The sequence below is a fragment of the Solea senegalensis genome, linkage group LG16 (genome assembly GCF_019176455.1).
Source record: "Solea senegalensis isolate Sse05_10M linkage group LG16, IFAPA_SoseM_1, whole genome shotgun sequence".
NCBI lineage: Eukaryota > Metazoa > Chordata > Actinopteri > Pleuronectiformes > Soleidae > Solea > Solea senegalensis.
The window spans coordinates 14866905-14884865 of record NC_058036.1 but is presented as its reverse complement, the minus strand read 5'-3'; the positions used below and the strand labels follow the sequence as shown (position 1 = coordinate 14884865).

Sequence of the window (17961 nt, the reverse complement as noted above, 5' to 3'; positions counted from 1 at the left end):
CCGTGTATTCCATTTGTAGTGGAAAACGTACCAACTTCCTAAATAACCATGAGATCTTATTTACTTCTGTATGAATTGACTATAGTGTGTCATTTGGCACAAATCCGATTTCAAGACCTCATTTACCGTAACACTGCAGTGTGAAAATAAACCAGAACACAGAGTGATAAAAAGAACAAAATAGAAAATCTGATTAATCTTGAGTATATGTTACTCATGAGACCGTTCTGTCAGCAGCATATTGTTCATTGTAGCTGCTCTGCCATGTTTTGCTTGATAGACCTTTTAACCCCTCGCGTCATTTTCCAACAAAAGAATGGCTTAATAGTAGTGTGACGGCAAACAGTGAAGAGCTTGCTCCTGTAGTTTTTTTTATTATTTCAAAAGACACTTGTCAGTTCAAGGATAAAACAAGTTTTGATAAGACACGTCTCAGTAACTGAGTCTTGGTTTGTAATTTCAGCTCGGAGCTCTTTACTTTTTAACGCAGATATTAGGCTAATTTGTAATGACCTCGGTCAATTATTGCAACATGTACACTTGATACATGTCTGTTATTATTATTTTTAATTATTATTATTATTGCTGCTGCTGTGTTTTGTTTACAATAATTATTACACAGTAAATATAGTAGCCTGTTACATAACGTTTTGCACTGCACATTTGCACATAATTGCAAATAAAAAAAAAACCTGCATCCAGTCTCATCCTCTGACATGGCTCCTAAAGCTTTAGTAGCTGCTGGGGGTAACTATTGCATTTATTTCTCGAAATTCATAAATAATGCACGGATTCCCATATGTGAATGATGTAATGGTTGAGGTCTGCCACTGATTTGGGGAGCTACACACGACTGAATTCCCTCCCCGCACCATGTGCTCGAGACGCCGGTCGGCAAACGACGGGAGGATCACCCTGCTGTGAAGGAGAAGAATAAGAGTGAGTATACACGAATTAGAAGGATATGCAGAAAATGGAAAGCACTCGATGCAACATTCTATTCACGCTTATTAGAAGAAAAGCAGGTGGAGTAGAATCTCGTTGGGAGTGAAAGGGAGGAGAGCGAGAGCGAGAGCATCCGCTCCCGTTGTTCTGGCGACAGAGGCGTAAACGTGTGCGTAAAGTTGCCGGTTTGGACACACACCGCCTGTGTGACTGGACCGAACCACTGGTTATTGAGTGTATGGCAGTGAGTTGGGAGGTGGTTTGGTCCTCCGAGCCTCGCGACCGCTCAAAGGTCTCACAAGTCCCTCAGTCTGTCAGACGATCACCGCGCGTCCAAACGAGGTGGAGAGAGGGAGAGGAAGAAAAAGGAGGGGGGCAGTAGAAGCAGACAATGCGGGTGTGCGGTGCCTTTTCCCCCCTCTGTGCATTTTACAGCCAACGATGATAGATGATATGATGTATGATACGATTTTCTACTAATTTGCTTAATTCCCCAACCTTAAAAAAAAAATCCCATCGCACTGATCGTCAACATTTATTTGCGCTTTGATTGAAACCAAATTCCAAGATGAAATTTCCAATAGAAAACCCAAGAAAACAAGTTAACTGGGACCCGGAACAAGGTTGGTAAATACTGCTTTCTTTCTGTCTGTATATTTTAAATGAATAGCGCTTAATGCTCAACGACAGAGATGTATATTTACAGTAAATCACACCAGGCTACATCTGACACATTTGAAGCAGATTTTATTTTATTTTATTTTTAAATTGAACATCGTTTTGATTTAGGCTTTAATTGATTTGTAATATTTCCTCCAAATGCACGAGACAAAGCTAATGGGAGTTTTCTTTATTCTCTGTAATTCATGGGCTCAGCTGTGGCAGGAGCGGCGCATCGGCGACTGTCAAAGCTGCACAAGTTAGACCGGAAATATAATCAAAAATATGGTCACTCAAATGAATGATATGTGACAGGGAATAGTAGCCTATGCGACACCTCCTCGAGAAAAAGTTAAAGAATACGTTCACTGCTTTTCAGAAAGAATATGTGGGTTTTGATAAACTGAAATCTTATGAGTGTGGTTTTGAAATATAACCTTCAGGGCATGACATTTCCTCGCGTGAGCTTTTATTTTGAAGGCTGTTTGTTTTTACCGGAAGTTCGTTGCCTCCCTGTGTCCGTGCTTGATCATGAGGCTCTGCTGGTGAAACGCCTGCAACCTGTCCAATAACTGCACTATAGAGCCATGCAGAGTTGTGTTAGTTTTGAATTTAGCTCATCAGTGAGTAAACCCTTCTTTTGTGGTATAACCCACACACAACCCTGTGATATGGAGCTGACAGGCTGGATATTTAGTGTCCCACCACCCACAAATCAGCACTACTGAAGTGTGATGGTAGATTCATCGCTACTGCTGTTTAAAAGCTTGTCATCGTCTATAAATGTTCTCATTTATCGACCCCGACTTGAGTTTTTGGTTGATATCGCGTGTGCTTTAAATTGGCCAGACATGCTGGGAGTAGTAGAGAGTTACGGAAAGTAGACGAGCATTAGATAAAAATCACTGCTTCCCACTCAGGGAAATTTGCCAAAAAAATCAATATGATGCAGCTGCAGTGGTTTGAGAAAGGATTTTAGATTAATGCCACGCAGACGCATATATTCTAAATGCAAACCAAGTCATGCTCATCACCATTTTTTACCTGGGTAGTTTAAATGATATGTTTTAGACTCATATTATTTTCTTATCATTGTATTTCATCATTTGCGTAAGATCACTTATTGCCCTCTTGGCCCATTATATCAGATTTTTCAATTTGAGTGACTTGTTAGAGATGATTTAATCATCTAATTTAGTAAAACTAGTTGTGGATTAGTTAGATATTCTGCTCAGTTTGGGGTCTTCGCCTTTTTTGCCATTTCATCACTTAGTCTTAATTTTGTAAGTCACAGCGTGTTCTAAAAATAGCCTGGCCACCGCCCTTAAAGGACATTATACTGTAAATTGAAAGTGGCAGATTTGCACCCTCTGAAGCTTGTGACATCACTTTGCTGTTATTGATTCTCTCATCGAGATGCAGGGATTAACTAACAAGATTCATAGCTCCTGGACCCAGAGAGTGAGACACTTCCAGGACGTCCTTGACTCATTACAGAGGGGGTGTGACTGCTTCTGGACGTGTGTGTGTGTGTGTTCCTCTTAGAATACCTCATGAATGACACTATCCCATTAAACATAAAAATGCCTATACTGAATAAATCGTTTTCATATTCCTGCTTTGAGTCATACAGTATCATGGTATAGACAACAGGCTGTGAAGCACATCATCCTCATTTGATCTGAGAGGGGTGGGGTCGTTGGAGGTGAAGGTCCACAGCTCTGAATAGATTATAAAATGCCTTCTATACATTAAGCCGATCTAATTTTGGCTGCTGCTTGCTTCGTGGTTGACCTGCCCCAACACCCATGCATTTAGTTGAACACCCACCCAGAAGCCAATGATGTAAAGAGACGCGGTTCCTCCTCTTAAGGCTTATTGGAAAAATGGAATCTTGCTTCAGTTTTCACCTAATAACACTGTGAGGGTTTAGAGCAAGTGGTTTATCTCATGTGTGAGGCTTCAATAGACTGGAAAAAATGATTCTATGCGTCAAAATCTAAAATCAAAATGTTGAGGCAACAGAGAGAGAGAGAGAGTCACACACAATATGGCCTAGTTTTGGCACAGCTGCAGGCCAGATAGCCATCATTTGTGCTGATGGCTTTTAGCATCAGAGCCTTAATTAGCCCATAGTAAGACAAGAAGATTACATTTTAATGCATCTTGCTTGTGGGCTTGTGGTTATAGGATTTTATGTTTTTATCGAAGTTATCCCCCTTGTTCCTTGACACAATCAAGCGTTGAAACAGTGCTATCAGTTCTATAGTTCCCTGTATTATTTAGAATTTTCATATAGTTATAGATCGGTGATCACAAATGAGAAGAAAGGACTAACTTCAAACTATTTCATCTAAATAGATTAATCTATTTATCTAGATCATCATATCCCTCATATCCTTACACTCTATATAACCCAGTATTGTCTCTCCCCTCCCTGTGCCTTAGTGGTGGTCCAGACCAACTTGGTCCCCCCCAAAAAGGCCCAGCCTGGCATGGCGAAGTCGAGTCTAGTCCAGGCCAGCGTTGCCACCATGCAGAACCCGATGGGCTGCGACCCAAAATCCAACGGTCACTGTCTACTGCCGCGCCTGTCCATCTCCTCTCGCTCTGCCAGCGTGGTCGCCAGCATGGATGCCAGCTGCGAGGGCCCGGCCGCTGCCCTCCACTCGGTGATGAAGTGGAAGACGGTGATGGCTGTGTTCGTCGTGGTCATTCTCTACCTGTTTTGCGGCGCTCTGGCCTTCAGGGCGCTGGAGATGCCGTTCGAGAGACACCAGAAGACGAGCATCACCCTCGAGAAGGCTTCGTTCCTGGAGAGACACCGCTGCGTTACGCCTAATGAGCTCGAGGCGATCATCAAGGTAAGGTTTTGCCGTTCCCCCATTCACTCACACGTTCATACTCATTTCCATGCCATGTCAGGAGCAACGTGGGTTAAGTGTCCAAGGACACATCAACATCTAGACTAACTCCACCACTGAGCGACCCAACAACCTCAAATTAGCGTGTCATCCTTGCACACGCTGATCGCCTCTGTATCGTTCCAATTTTAGCACGCGTTACCGTAGTAACACAACTGTACGTGGTGATGAATTTGAAGGTTTGGTTTTTTTTGTATTCTTGTTTTCACCACCTGTCTGCCCAGACAGCCTTAGAATAGTCCGTTGCATAACGTTGCATCTGTTCATCACCAATGAACAGCGAAGCGACATGGAGATAAATGAAACCTGTCAGATAAATACTTTGTGTCGTTTCATTCGATCTGCAGATAAGAAAAAGAACAGCTTCACTGTCGATTGCTGTCAAGGGTAATTTAGGGATGTCAGGGTAATTAATTCTGGTTTTGTTAACTAATGATCTTGAAACGATTGGACGAGGCTGTCAGACTGCCCTTCAGTAAATGGAGCTTTTTTATCTCATCCTTTAAATTCACTGCTGTTTTTTTTCCCCCCCACAACATATTATGATTCATATTGAACGTTTTGCTCTAACATCACACGTGGGTTTTTCCACGAGTGAAAAGCAGTCTATATTGATGCTGAGGTGCACATTTTCCTGTGCAGCTGTTTTCTCATGTAACGAGAGAGTTTTGACCTTCAACAGCCCCCAGTCGTCTCCATTTGTTAAAGTGGAGAATCAGGTGCAAGTGAGAAACTCAGAAAATGCCCGTGAAAATAACAGATCAGTAACTTCCTCCTCACACATTTGTGTTAATTGTCTTCAGGCACCATAGTTACAGGTTGTGTGAATGCTTTCGCTGAAGCAGATGCTGCAGAGGCACATGCACATGGGATATAGGAGATATTGAGATCAAGGACATATCCTGAAGTCCAGACACTGGGGTTTGGTGACCTGGTGAGACCGATAAAGGATGAAGAATGTTAGATTGTATGTAAAAAGACGGCAAGTTGTCGGGACAGATACGACAAACCATCTGATGAAAAGCCGAGCAAACCCCCGAAAATGACAGTGAGGAACTCAGGGTGAACATGCTTAAGAGATAAGAGAGAATAAAATGAAATTTCCAATTTCTCGGCTAAATAAAATGTGCGGTCAACATTAATTTAACTCATTTTGAAGCCAAAACAGTGGATAACCATCAGTAAAGTTGGTATTTTCACGCGGAACTTTACTAGTTAATCCACAAAGGACTGAGGAACAGAGAACCTGAAGAGCAACATTGTTTTTATTCAAATTTATTTTCATATTTTTGAACAAATAAGTTTTATGTTGATTCAATGTGATGTTAGGCAACTGGCAAACGTGCAGTTACTGCAGACAGGAACAGTTATTTAAGTGGAATCTAATATAAAACCAGAATTTTACAAGTCAACTTGACTTAAAATGATGTAACTAGTGCTTGATGATATAGATGATATAGATATAGAACATTAGAACACATATAGAACATATTATCACAAGTTAAACAACTTAAACTTCTGTGCTGAAACTATCCATCTTCAAGTTGCGCTAACTTATTTTCAAGTTTCAACCACCTTGACATTTGTTAAAGGGATGATCCTCCTCACTGAACTTATCCTAGGGCAGTGGTCAGCAATTGGTGGCCCGTGAGCCAAAACTGGCCCGCCAGCATCAGTATCTAGTCCGGCAGATGATTTAACAAATCGAATCTTAAATTATTTGCTTATCTTCACAAAAAAAAAAAAAATTCAGAGCTCAGAGTTCAGAGCTTTTATTCTGAAAAAAATATGAACTGACTCAAATAGATTCTGTTGCTAGGATTGACAGTTAACCTAAACTAAACACTGTTGTTGTCATGGAGACAGCCAGGTTTGGGGAGTAAATGTCCATAAAATGACTACTTGGTTCAAAGAAGAAGCAGCAATTGTTAAAAATGTCCCCTTATAATTCTCATTTATATGCATTTTCAATAACACTTTTTTTTTTAAGAGGTTTCTTCACGCATTGTCGAGCCAACAAATGGATCACATTATGCTCTAAAGCACCGACAGAGGTTCCACCCCCTGCTCTCTGCCCCCTGGTTGGCTGACAGATGATGAATAAATGTCATAAGCAGAAAACAGAGGGCAGCTCCATCTTTCAGCAGGAAGTGCAGCTAAATCTACGGGGGTTACCGCAGAGATGCTCATAATTCTCAGGGACATAATGGTAGAAATGCCGGTGTGTGCAGGTTTATATCAACAGCACAGGAAAATAATGACAGAAAAAAGTCGTTGAATGGAAATCTGTGAATTCTTTTTTTTGTTTGTAACTTCAATGTGGGCAAATAGTTGTAAACAAGACCCTTTTTTTTTTTTGTTAAAAATGGAATATTGCCCTGCATGTTCAACATTAAGTGTATAAAATACCAGAGTGAGGCTTTAGCGACACCCACACACGTCGGATGAGGAATCTGGCTCGCGGCTGCAACAGCACAGTTATTTTTACTCCTGGAAACAGATTTCTCATATAGTTGAAACTGAACTGTGACTTCCAGCTCCTCAATCTCATATATCATATACATTAATGCCAGGATGAAGTATGACATAAGAGTTTAAGTTTGAGATAAATGAAAAATGGAATCACATTGCGACTCAACTGTGCATTTTACAGTGTCTTTTCTGTTTTTATGGTGTCGACTGCATGATGACGCTCCGCACTGCTGTATCTCTGGTATCTCGCCCTGAATTATGGATCAGGGTTTAAGGTCACTGCGTTCAGCTCACATGAGCAAGTGGGAGTGAGATTGGGAAAATGCTTTGAAGTGTTTCAGAGTGGTGAGGTGGATTTGTGAAGGGGTGAGGTGGATAGAAAAACATGGAACCAAGATCTCCTTTGACAAACAGTATAGGAATACTGGAAGTGGCGATTGCGCTTGACCCCAACAAAGTGCATAGACTGATTTGGATATTGCTATGGCCCCAAAAATGTGATCCAAATAAAGATCCAAATAAACAAACCTAAGATCAATTTTAACAGAGCATTTAACACTGCAAACAGTTTCTTATATTTTACAGGATATGCCTGAGAATAAAAGTAAGTTTTTTTACTCAAACAGAGAACCAACGACATGTTGTGAGTTGGTTTGCTCCATTTTCCGCAAGAATGGCTCCGGTTGATGTTAACCACTTAAACACTCCTCCGGTGAATACAGGGCTGCCCTTCTGTCTGTGCTCACTCCTCCACACCCACCTCTGTTCATTTATTCTGATCTCAAGAAGAATCTTTTTGTTTTTTTTTCTCTTCTGTTGCTCTCTTCCGATGCAAAACCTCCGAGGCACAAAAGCACTATCATGAGTTTGTAAAAGAAAAAAAAGAAAAGAGGAGAAAATCAATGACAGCAATTCCTAAGGAGATGTGTGGAAATAAAAACCTTTAGAATTGTGGGTCCTGAGGGGATTAATTATTCATTGCACAGACCAACAGTGGCAGGACTCCTCCTGCCCAAAGCAGCAGCAGCAGCAGCAGCAGCACCATAGAAACACAAGTGGAATCACAGACAACACTGTTGATTGGACAAATACTTAGATTCAGCTACATGACATCATATCTGACAGCAAGAAGTAAAAAAAATGTATCAGAAATAATTCTTAATATGTTTGGTTTTCATCTGTGAAAGGATAGATGTGTTTCTATGGTGTGGCCTTGCACCGTGCTCAGAGATGCACATCCATCATCAACTCACAGACACACACTGACTGACTTTTATATGCTGGTAAAGTGCACTTACATCCATTCAATTCTTAACCGAATCCTCCACAAATGCAGTAAATTCAAACTAAAGCCATGGCCAGTAAATCATTTACAGCTGGCTCTATCTTTCTGCTTCCAGATTCTTATTGACTATCCAAGAAAGCTCCTCACCTCACCGCTAACAATAGGGTGAGTTAGTTTATCCACAAAATATTCTCAAACAAGTTTTCTTCATCAGAAGTGATATTAACAGAGAGTTTATGACAAGTCATGTGTGAAGCTCACACTGACAATTTCTTCTGCTGGCGCCAAAGAAAGGCCTTTGGGACAGTGCTTCATCAGAGTCTGTCTGCTCCTCTAACAAGGTCAGTTATCGGTCTGTCGTGCTGTGTCATGTCTGTCACCACGGCCTGCCCAAACCTTTATGGGGCACCGGCTCCTCTGAGGTGGCTATTATTGATACAAGTATAACACTATAAATCGATTATTTATTAATTAAGTGTCACAAGTGTTTTTTTAACATTACAATGAAGCACTAATGCCACTTTTTCCATTAGTGATAGTACCTGGTACTTTTTATACTATGTCGTCAGACTGCCGGCCACTGATTGGTCAGAGAGCGCCGTCACCGGAAGAGGCATGAGCACGACGTCAGACACAAGGATCAAACCAAACAATGCCAAACTGTAGATCAGTTAAAAAAAGACTTAACAATTTATTTATTTATTTATTTTTATGTTTATTTCGGTCATGACATTTAGATCACTCATCACACAACAGTGCAGTTCACACAATACACATAACCGAGAAAAACGGGAGAAGCAAAAGGCTTATCTAGTCCCGCCCCCATTATCGTCATACATTACATAATTTTTTTTTTTTATGACATTTGACAAAGAAAACATGTTTCAGCATCAGGTGCTGAAAACTTGCGTCAATCTCTGACATTTACCCCTTAAATGTCTAAAAAATCTCAATATTTTACAGAGGGAGTCTGGTGTATTTAGTGACAGCGGTCCCGTGCCGCTGTATTTCAGTTAAGTGACTGTATCTTTTTAACAAACTGATTCTAATGATTCAGTTACACTGAAAACAACTGCTTTACCAGCCAGTAGTTTGTGTGCGTCGCGTGTAAAACAAAGTCACGGCAGTTTCATGCAGCCGTGCAGTCATGACTCCGCCCACGTTGAGGAGGTGCTAAAGTATTGGAAAACGAGCTCAACTGCGTCGAGTCGAGCTGAGGCGAGGCGGGACTATGTAGTGGAAAAGTGTGGTGATACTGCACTGTAATTAAACAAGTAAACCTGTTTAATGATTTTTTTGTGTGCAAATGTCCAAGCAGCTGCTTAGTTTGCTTATGCTCTGGGCCGACTCTGCCTGTCACTCAGATGACCGTCCTCTGTGGGGACACGGAAGCGGTGACTCACCCCTTTCAAAGTGTTTGAAAAAAACCAAAATAAATGGTAACCTTGAAAAACATGTGTGTGTGCGTGTGCGAGAGAGAGAGAGAGCGATGAAAGGCGGTGACGACAGAAAACACAGACTTCCTCCACAGCGTGCGTCGACTTGATGTGTGCGCGCGGATGTCTGTGCACGTTTCTGTCGACCTCCCCGTGTTTGCCTCTGTGTCTGCGCTGTCCACCCACAGTGCACCCACGAACACAGCGGAGCTAATTGGTGTGTCGGGGATGACTCACGCTGTGACACAATGTGAAGCCTCTCTATTATTGACACCAGTCAAGCCTCATTTATTCATGAGTCATTTATCTGGGAATAAAGTTGTCTTCACACTGAGCTACCTGCAGTAAAACCACATCAGGCAACACGCAACCAACGTCAATAGGACTCTTTTAGCACACGTTACATCATGTCTTTTTAAAGATGTGTTTATGGTTGCGCTGCTTTATTATAATTCCCAGGTGTATAATGCACCTACGAAAATGTCCTGCTCACTGCAAGCAATTTGCTATGGCTGAATTTCTTTTGCACTTAATGCTTGATTTATACATTAGGATATTCTATACTTATCCCATAGACCATATATAAAAATGTGAACGTCACCTTCCAGTTCTCCTCGATGGCAGCTTTTCTGGTTGCAAAAATAACTTTGTTTGAGTGGAAGTCTATGGGAAAACTGGTCCACTCCCTATTTGATTTACAACATTATTAGTAAACATTTTCCTAAGGAAGTAACGGTCAGGTCCTCTCTAGTCACACATGTTGTCAATTAAGGAAATAGACGACTGACAGCCAGTATCACCCAATGTGTGTGTGTGTGTATTTCCAGTTGAAAAACCTCAACTATCAACCTCAACAACGCCAGCCAACTGTGACTCTGGAGGCTTCACAACGGGAATTCAGATTCTTATGGGTGACGTCATGACCGGTGACATTTCTACTGTAAAACACAAAGAATAAAAAACAAAAATAAAAGCACCATGAAATCTAAAAAAAAACAATGGTAATAGGCCAATGAGAGAAGATTATAATCTGCCACTGATTGTTCAGAGAGTGTTGTCACGTTCGCTGGTACTTGGCAAGGGAGATCCCAAAATCACAACAAGGAGAGAGGCAAGTTTGTAGAGGAAAAAGATTACGAAGTTCAACAGGCAGATTCAAAACCAGGAGCTCAGTAATAAAAAAAGGCCAACAAGGGGCAGACAATCTGGCAGCGACCGAATGAAAATAGGCTGGTATATATACACTGAGGGACTAATGAGCAAATGGACTGCAGGTGTGGAGATGGGCGGGGAAAACCAGGTGAGGGTAATGAGTTGATTGCATGGCATGGAGGAAAGGCGGAATGTGAAATGACAGGAGAATTAGTGACAAGACATGGAAGACATGGAAGACATGGAAACAAATTAAAAAGAAAAACAAACGTAAGTTAGTGGTGAAGTGCTGCTGTAGCGGGGAGCGTGCGGCACTGTAACGCAGCCGGAGTGAAGGAAAGACTGAGGCACCACTCGGACTGGATCACCGCCGTCAACCTGCTGTGGTGTAGAAAGACACGCTGAGAGGATAAAGAGCTGCAGTTGGGCTCATACTTGCTCCCTAATGATCCTGCAGTGGAGAATATGAAAACACATTAGCTAAGAGTCCATCATGAGTGTATGTGTGTGGGGTGATTTTTCAGCACAACTCAAGTACAAGAGAGCATAATGCACACACACACACACACACACAACCCTCACACCATTTGTCAATATCCTCTATCCGTCGCAGAAGTGCACGTGCCAAGATTTTCCCTCATCTCTAATTCAGCGTGAACTTGGCTGTGAAAACCACGAGACAAAAATAGACCTCCCCATAAAGTATTCAGATACATTGTGAGGCTATTTATAGCACCAGAATTAGGTTATTTGTGGTTTATTGTACAATAAATGAGTAGCTTAAACCTTTGAAATTGCATGAGTACAATTGGCTTTTATTTAACTTTTTTTAAATGATATGTTATTTTTAATTGGTTTGAGTGTTTTGTAGAAGTACTGTGTCACAAAACTGACATTTTAAAAGTTTATTAGGTCACAGATGAACAACCATCCCTGAATCAAATCAAACAGTCTACAAGAAAGTTAGCTGAAGTGCAACATGTGTGTTTTTTTAGTCTTATAAACACACAATTCAGTTTCAGTGAGTTGTGGGTTCTTTTTAAACTCTAGTTTTTAATTTTTACTTTATAATAACCCTGCACTTTAGGTACGGTAGTCAGTCTTAGTAGGAGTAATGTGTCCATGCAGCTGTGGTAATCACAACATGAAATGTGTGTGTGTGTGAAAGTGGTCCAATACACTGTCTGCTTTGAAATGTATGTCAGGAGAGCTTATACATATTTTATTTCATGGGCGTGCATCTTGCTAAGAACATCCATGGAAGGTCTGGGGGTGGCTGAAGATGCTGTCCCAAAAGGAAAACCCATGGAAAAAGGAATGATTTTTATGATATGAGGCCAGGAGCCAAATTCAAACTCGGAGACATAAGAGCAAAATGCTTTCCTCATAAAGTGACTGCACAACAGGAAGCCTGATAGAAGATTAGCATTTCCAACAGCAGTACAGAGTGAGATGAATTAGAATAATTGTGACGTTGTTTTTCCCAATATGAGACAAGTTCAGGATAAAGAAGAGCTGAGGGACTCAAGAAAAAGCCAGACACGCATGGAAATTGTTTCGGCGAGGAAACAGCTTCACGTGAAGAGCTGGAAACAGAATATTTTGAGCAGATGTTTGTGCACATATTTAATGTACAGTATATTTCCACAGGGACAGCATGATGGAGTGTCTTCATACATTTTGAATATACATACCAAGAGAGGTTGCAAAGAAATAAATTATACAATTGCTACACCCATTTTTCCTTTCCTCTTATTCTTAATATAATATTTTCATTTTCCGGGTAGGTTTCCATTTTTAGGACTCGTATGAAGCACTCAATATTCCCTTTGTTAAAATGATCACAAACTATTACATGATGTACGTTATTAAATTGAATTATATAAGGTTTGGGATCACTGCTATGTGGCTATAGAGTTAGGTAACATCAATATGAAACGACAGTGTTTGTGTATCATCATAAATGCATTAAATGCTGTATTTCAATAAGATGATATTAACATTCCTGTACAAAGCAGTGCACATTATGTCCAAATCAATTTACAGGCTCTTTGATAATGAATCTGGACATGTGATATTATAATGAGTTTCCACTCTGTGGTACAATAGTATTGGATCGATTGATTTAATTGTAACTCCATCCACTTTGTTCTATTTCCTGTGTTATCAGTGTTATGACATGGGTATGGGGATTATTCAGTTTGCGGTCCGTCTTTCATTCCCCTTCCCCCATGGCGCGTTTTAGGAGCTTCTCATTTTTTCTTACGTCAGGTCGTGTGACCTTGTCCTGGCAAAAATGACAGGAGGAGGATTCATGTGCTCACTCTCTTCACATTCGCCATAAATCGTTTTCATATAGGCTCAAATATCAGATGTCTATCAGCCTCATAATAATGCAATTGCCGCTGTCTTTTTCCAGCACGCCATAGATGCGGTGAGCGCCGGAGTGAGTCCTATTGGAGACACGTCCTACAACTCCAGTTACTGGGATATGGGCAGCGCCTTCTTCTTCGCTGGAACTGTCATCACAACCATAGGTAAGTGAAAAATAATGCAACAGCAGTTACCACTTGTCACTGTGTGACATTTAAATCCCTCCACCGCGCCTGTGTTGGAGATAGCCTTCCATTAACATCAGCTAAATTAAATTTTTTGACGCACTGTACCTTTAAATCTGCCGTTGTATCTTCACACTTTAGCCTCACTACCCTCAGTTTCTTTTGTTGATGACAAAAGTGGTCAAATATAACCTAAAATATGAAAGACACTATGAAAAACCTAACCTAAGCTAACCTAGGTAGGTAATAGTCGTTGTTGTCCTGTTGAAATGGGTGGGATTGGGTAAAACAGTATATGCGTTGCTTCCTGTCTCCTGGGCGTCTTCATTGTATCTCTGTCACTGTAAGGCCATAATTAACGCAATTATATGGGGAACCTAATTATTGCCTCTCTGGGAGCTTATTTACCTCAGTGTCATTCTCCAAGAACTTACATTACATAAGTGCCTCAGTCAATTGTGACGCGTCTTCTTCTGCTTCTCTTTTTACTCTAAACGAACTTTTTTGTGTCCACTCAGTTAGGTTTTTTTGTGGGTTGTATTTCCTCAATGCCACAATTTCTCCATTAATTTCTCTCTTTACTCCTTTCTTTCTTTCTCTCTTTACGTCTTTACTTCTTTCTCTCTCCCTCTGCTTTCATTAATTCAACAGGTTATGGAAACATAGCTCCAAGCACGCAAGGCGGGAAGATCTTCTGCATTCTTTATGCCATATTTGGCATTCCTCTCTTTGGGTTCTTGTTAGCGGGGATCGGAGACCAGCTCGGGACCATCTTTGTGAAAAGTATCTTGAAAGTGGAGAAGATATTCAGGGTGAGTTTCGAGTCATTTCTTTCTACTTGATTATTGAAGTATTTGAGCTTTCATTCCAAAGGTTTAAGTCATTGCTATATGAAAATAGAACGATCTAGCGTGTTCCTGTTTTTTGTTTTTCAGCAAAAGCACAAGCAGATTAGTCAGACTAAGATCAGGGTGACGTCCACCATCCTGTTCATCCTGGCCGGCTGCATTGTCTTCGTCACCATCCCAGCTGTCATCTTCAAACATATCGAGGGCTGGACCACGCTGGAGGCCATCTACTTTGTAGTGATCACTCTCACCACAGTGGGAATAGGAGACTATGTCGCAGGTAGCGGTCGTCTCACATATACATAATATACATAATATTAACTCTTATAATAAAAAAAACGTGACATTTATGACTCATTATTTCATCTCCAGGTGGGGACCGTAGGATTGACTACATGCAGTGGTACAAGCCGCTGGTGTGGTTCTGGATCTTGGTGGGTCTGGCATACTTCGCGGCCGTCCTCAGCATGATCGGAGACTGGCTCCGAGTGCTGTCTAAAAAGACCAAAGAGGAGGTGGGCCTCATTCAATTACACTTCCCCGCGATTACATTAGAGAGGCAGAACATAAAAGGTCACTCCGCTACTGCCTCCATAATGCTGCCTGTGTTCGCTCTCATGTTTTCCACATTAATTGCTGCAATTAATGGACAGCCATTGTTTCGAGGGGCTGAAGTCGTTGCAGTTTTACTTTGTCCACAGAGGTCAGACGGTGACCTATTGATCCTTTAGTGTAGAGAAGGATGTAAGGATGACCCTAATGCTGGTTATATACTGTACTCTTTTCTTTATTTCAACTATTGTGGAAGTACCAAAATATGCTCCCCATAGATTCTTTTAAATCCCAAATCTGCCACATCCGCCAATCTGTCTCCGCCATTATCCCTTACTAATCCTGTCCTCATCCTTTCCTCGTGTCATTGTTCTCACAGGTCGGGGAGTTTAAAGCTCATGCAGCTGAATGGAAGGCAAACGTGCGAGCAGAGTTCCGCGAAACGCGGCGGCGCGTGAGCGTCGAGATCCACGACAAGCTCCAGCGGGCCGCCACCATCCGCAGCATGGAGCGCCGTCAGCTCGGCCTGGAGCAGCGAGCTCACTCCCTCGACATGCTGTCTCCAGAGAAGCGGGCCATGTTCGCCAGCCTGGACGCCGGCCGCTTTAAGACTTCATCCCAGGAGAGCATTGACACCAAGCTGAACAACCTGAGGCTGAAGGGCGCCTGCGAGCACTACGACCACCAGAGGAGCGATCAAACCCAACAGACAGCGTCTTCCTCAGAGGAGAACCTCTTCAACCTTCGCTTCGGCTCACTCACCAAACTGGGCAGACGCAACAAGAACCGCGAGGTTCGGAGGAACATCCCCGAAGATGTCCGACGGGCGAGTGTAGGCATAAACATTGGCAGCACCATGCTGGGGGAGGAGAGAACAGAGGAGGAGGAAGACGATGAGGAGCCACACGAGGCGAACGGGGAAAGGAAAGAGGGAAACGTCAGCCTGACAAACCTGTCACAGTACGTCACGGAGCGCTCCAAGCTCAACGGATTCATCCCAGACCAGGACCAGGATGGAGAGAACGATTTGGTGTTGAACGGAAAACAACATCAGCCATAGTCAGGGTCGCATGAGAGACAGAGAAAGAGACTGAAACTCAGAATCAGGCTAAGAATGCACTGTCATTTCAGGATGTCAGGAAATGTGCCTTTTCTGTTTCCCCGTGCTTCGATTGGAACGGCTCCCAGGAAATTCAGCCAGTGTGCCATAGCCATGTGAAGAAAAACGTGTTGCCAAAAAACGAATCAAGCTGAGCGACAGCCGAGGCCGCAGTTAATATACCTCATTGCATATTTGCTGTACAACAGGCTGATGAAGACCTTGAATATTTCTACAGGATCAGCTCACTTGTCTCTCAGCTGTCGCAGTTACGAGACACTCAGGCAATGGCTGCTCCTGGACCTTGTTGAATCTTGTTGTTTTTTTTAAAGAGTGTGGGCAGGACACGCAGAGAGCTATGGTCATGTCAAACATCTTCAGGAACATTATCGATCTCCGCTTTTTCATCTCATACCGTGGGAGCTATTTATAGCCCGGGCAGTGGGCTTTTAAAAGGGACTCGAGAGTGGGAGGTTGTGTTTTTGCTGCTCAATCAATAGACAATATGAGCATTTAGCTATAGCTGACATGCTGTCATTCCTATACAGTATGTGACTTTGAAAAAGTAGCCTTTGCAAAACGACGACACACGAGAACTCATAAAAAAAAAAAAAAAACGACTTTGTCTCGATAGTGCATGGCATTTAATCGACAACTGTAATAATGTTGTAATAAGAAAAATCACTTTTGGCCACAAGATTGTCAGCGACGTTATGTTTCCTTTTTCAATCATTTGCACGACATTTACATATTTGTTTTCAGCCAGAACGTTTCCTTACTTGTGTTTTCCATCGATCAGCGCAAAGTATGAATTCAATCTAATCTTTTTCCTTTTTTATATTCTGAAGCACATCCTGTAGTAATCCAATCACTGACTGGCAAGATATGACCCTTTTTTGTATTTCACAAACAGGTACTGACACTACACAATTACGCACACACACGCACACACACACACACACACACCTGATTGATCATTAACCTTTTCCATGACCATGACCTGTGACAAGCTTAGCGATCATTTGTTGTGTCCTGTGTATTTTATGACCAGATCACATATAATGTAGTGAGTGCCTTTTTCCAGATAATAAAAAAAAATCAAACAAAATGAAAGCGTAAAAATGTGTTTATTACTATACTAATGCCATTTCAAGGGGAATTACTGATGATGATGATGATAACACTAATTGTGCCTATGAGGATCCTAAAACTGAAGCAGAAATTCAGCTTTTATGATCATTTAAATAGTTTTCTTTGCTATGTTGTTGTGTAGTTTAACAAAGAAGAAAACATAACAGAATTAAAGAGAGTCGTGTGCAAACTCTGACAGCACATGAGACAGACAGAATGAATCATTTGTGCTGGATTCAGCCCAGACTCAGTGTTCCATTGTTTAAAGTGGAACACTGACATGGACGGCCTTACTTCTGGTAAAGAGACGAAGAGAAATGATGGCTCCTGTAAAAAATATGACCTCCAGTTCAGTGAAATCAATTTCTGCTTCGAGTGGAAAAGCACTGAAAACATTATGTATGAAATTGAATGCGGTCGCTAACAGCGAGTCGAGCTGAGCGGCGTATTAAAGAAACCTTTTAAGTATATTATTCAGAAATGTGTGCAAAATAGAGTGACACAGTCTCAATTTCCTGAACACATGTACCTCTGCAAGTCTCTTTTTTTCTTTGCATTATCACATTGACTTTGCCCGGACTCCGCTTTTGGCTAATTAAGTGACACAATACATTATTATGTAAGTAACTCATCGCGTGCTGTAAGAAGACAGAGCCTCGGGTCTCCATCTGTGAGAGTGCAGCAGTCAGGTGTGTTTTTATGTGGCTGCAGCCACAAAAACAAGCCGGCTGACAACAGCACCACAGCAGAAGTTCATCACGGAGACAGGCCAGTAAATGGGCGAGCTATAAATTGTCCATAATTGAAAGTGTGTTTGTGGAGCCTTTCTTTCAAGGTGGAAGTGACCTCAACGTTGTTCAGCTCTCCTCCTTTTTTCTTTCCCTTTCTCGCCTCTCACT

General features: G+C 41.8%; 1 protein-coding gene and 1 pseudogene across 2 annotated transcripts; one reads left to right on the top strand and one right to left on the bottom strand.

The window, feature by feature from the left end:
- The first annotated feature begins 881 nt into the window (after window positions 1-881).
- Window positions 882-17033, top strand: kcnk10b (potassium channel, subfamily K, member 10b). Of its 2 annotated transcripts, none has more exons than XM_044046820.1 (7): window positions 882-939; window positions 4054-4469; window positions 13294-13411; window positions 14084-14244; window positions 14368-14560; window positions 14653-14795; window positions 15212-17033. In XM_044046820.1, coding segments are annotated over exons 1-7 (1713 nt in total). In that variant the 5' UTR covers window positions 882-938; the 3' UTR covers window positions 15893-17033. The 2 variants fall into 2 exon arrangements, with proteins under 2 accessions (XP_043902755.1, XP_043902754.1); XM_044046819.1 differs by lacking the exon at window positions 882-939 and adding an exon at window positions 1391-1568.
- LOC122783507 lies at window positions 4597-4680 on the bottom strand (annotated as a pseudogene).
- Window positions 17034-17961: the final 928 nt, after the last annotated feature.

Excerpts from the sequence above, each read along its gene's own strand:
- kcnk10b (XM_044046819.1), top strand. The coding sequence starts at position 1,514 with ATGAAATTTCCAATAGAAAACCCAAGAAAACAAGTTAACTGGGACCCG. Across the intron at positions 14,561-14,652 it reads AATAGGAGACTATGTCGCAG|GTGGGGACCGTAGGATTGAC; the intron begins GTAGCGGTCGTC and ends TTTCATCTCCAG. Across the intron at positions 14,796-15,211 it reads CTAAAAAGACCAAAGAGGAG|GTCGGGGAGTTTAAAGCTCA; the intron begins GTGGGCCTCATT and ends TTGTTCTCACAG.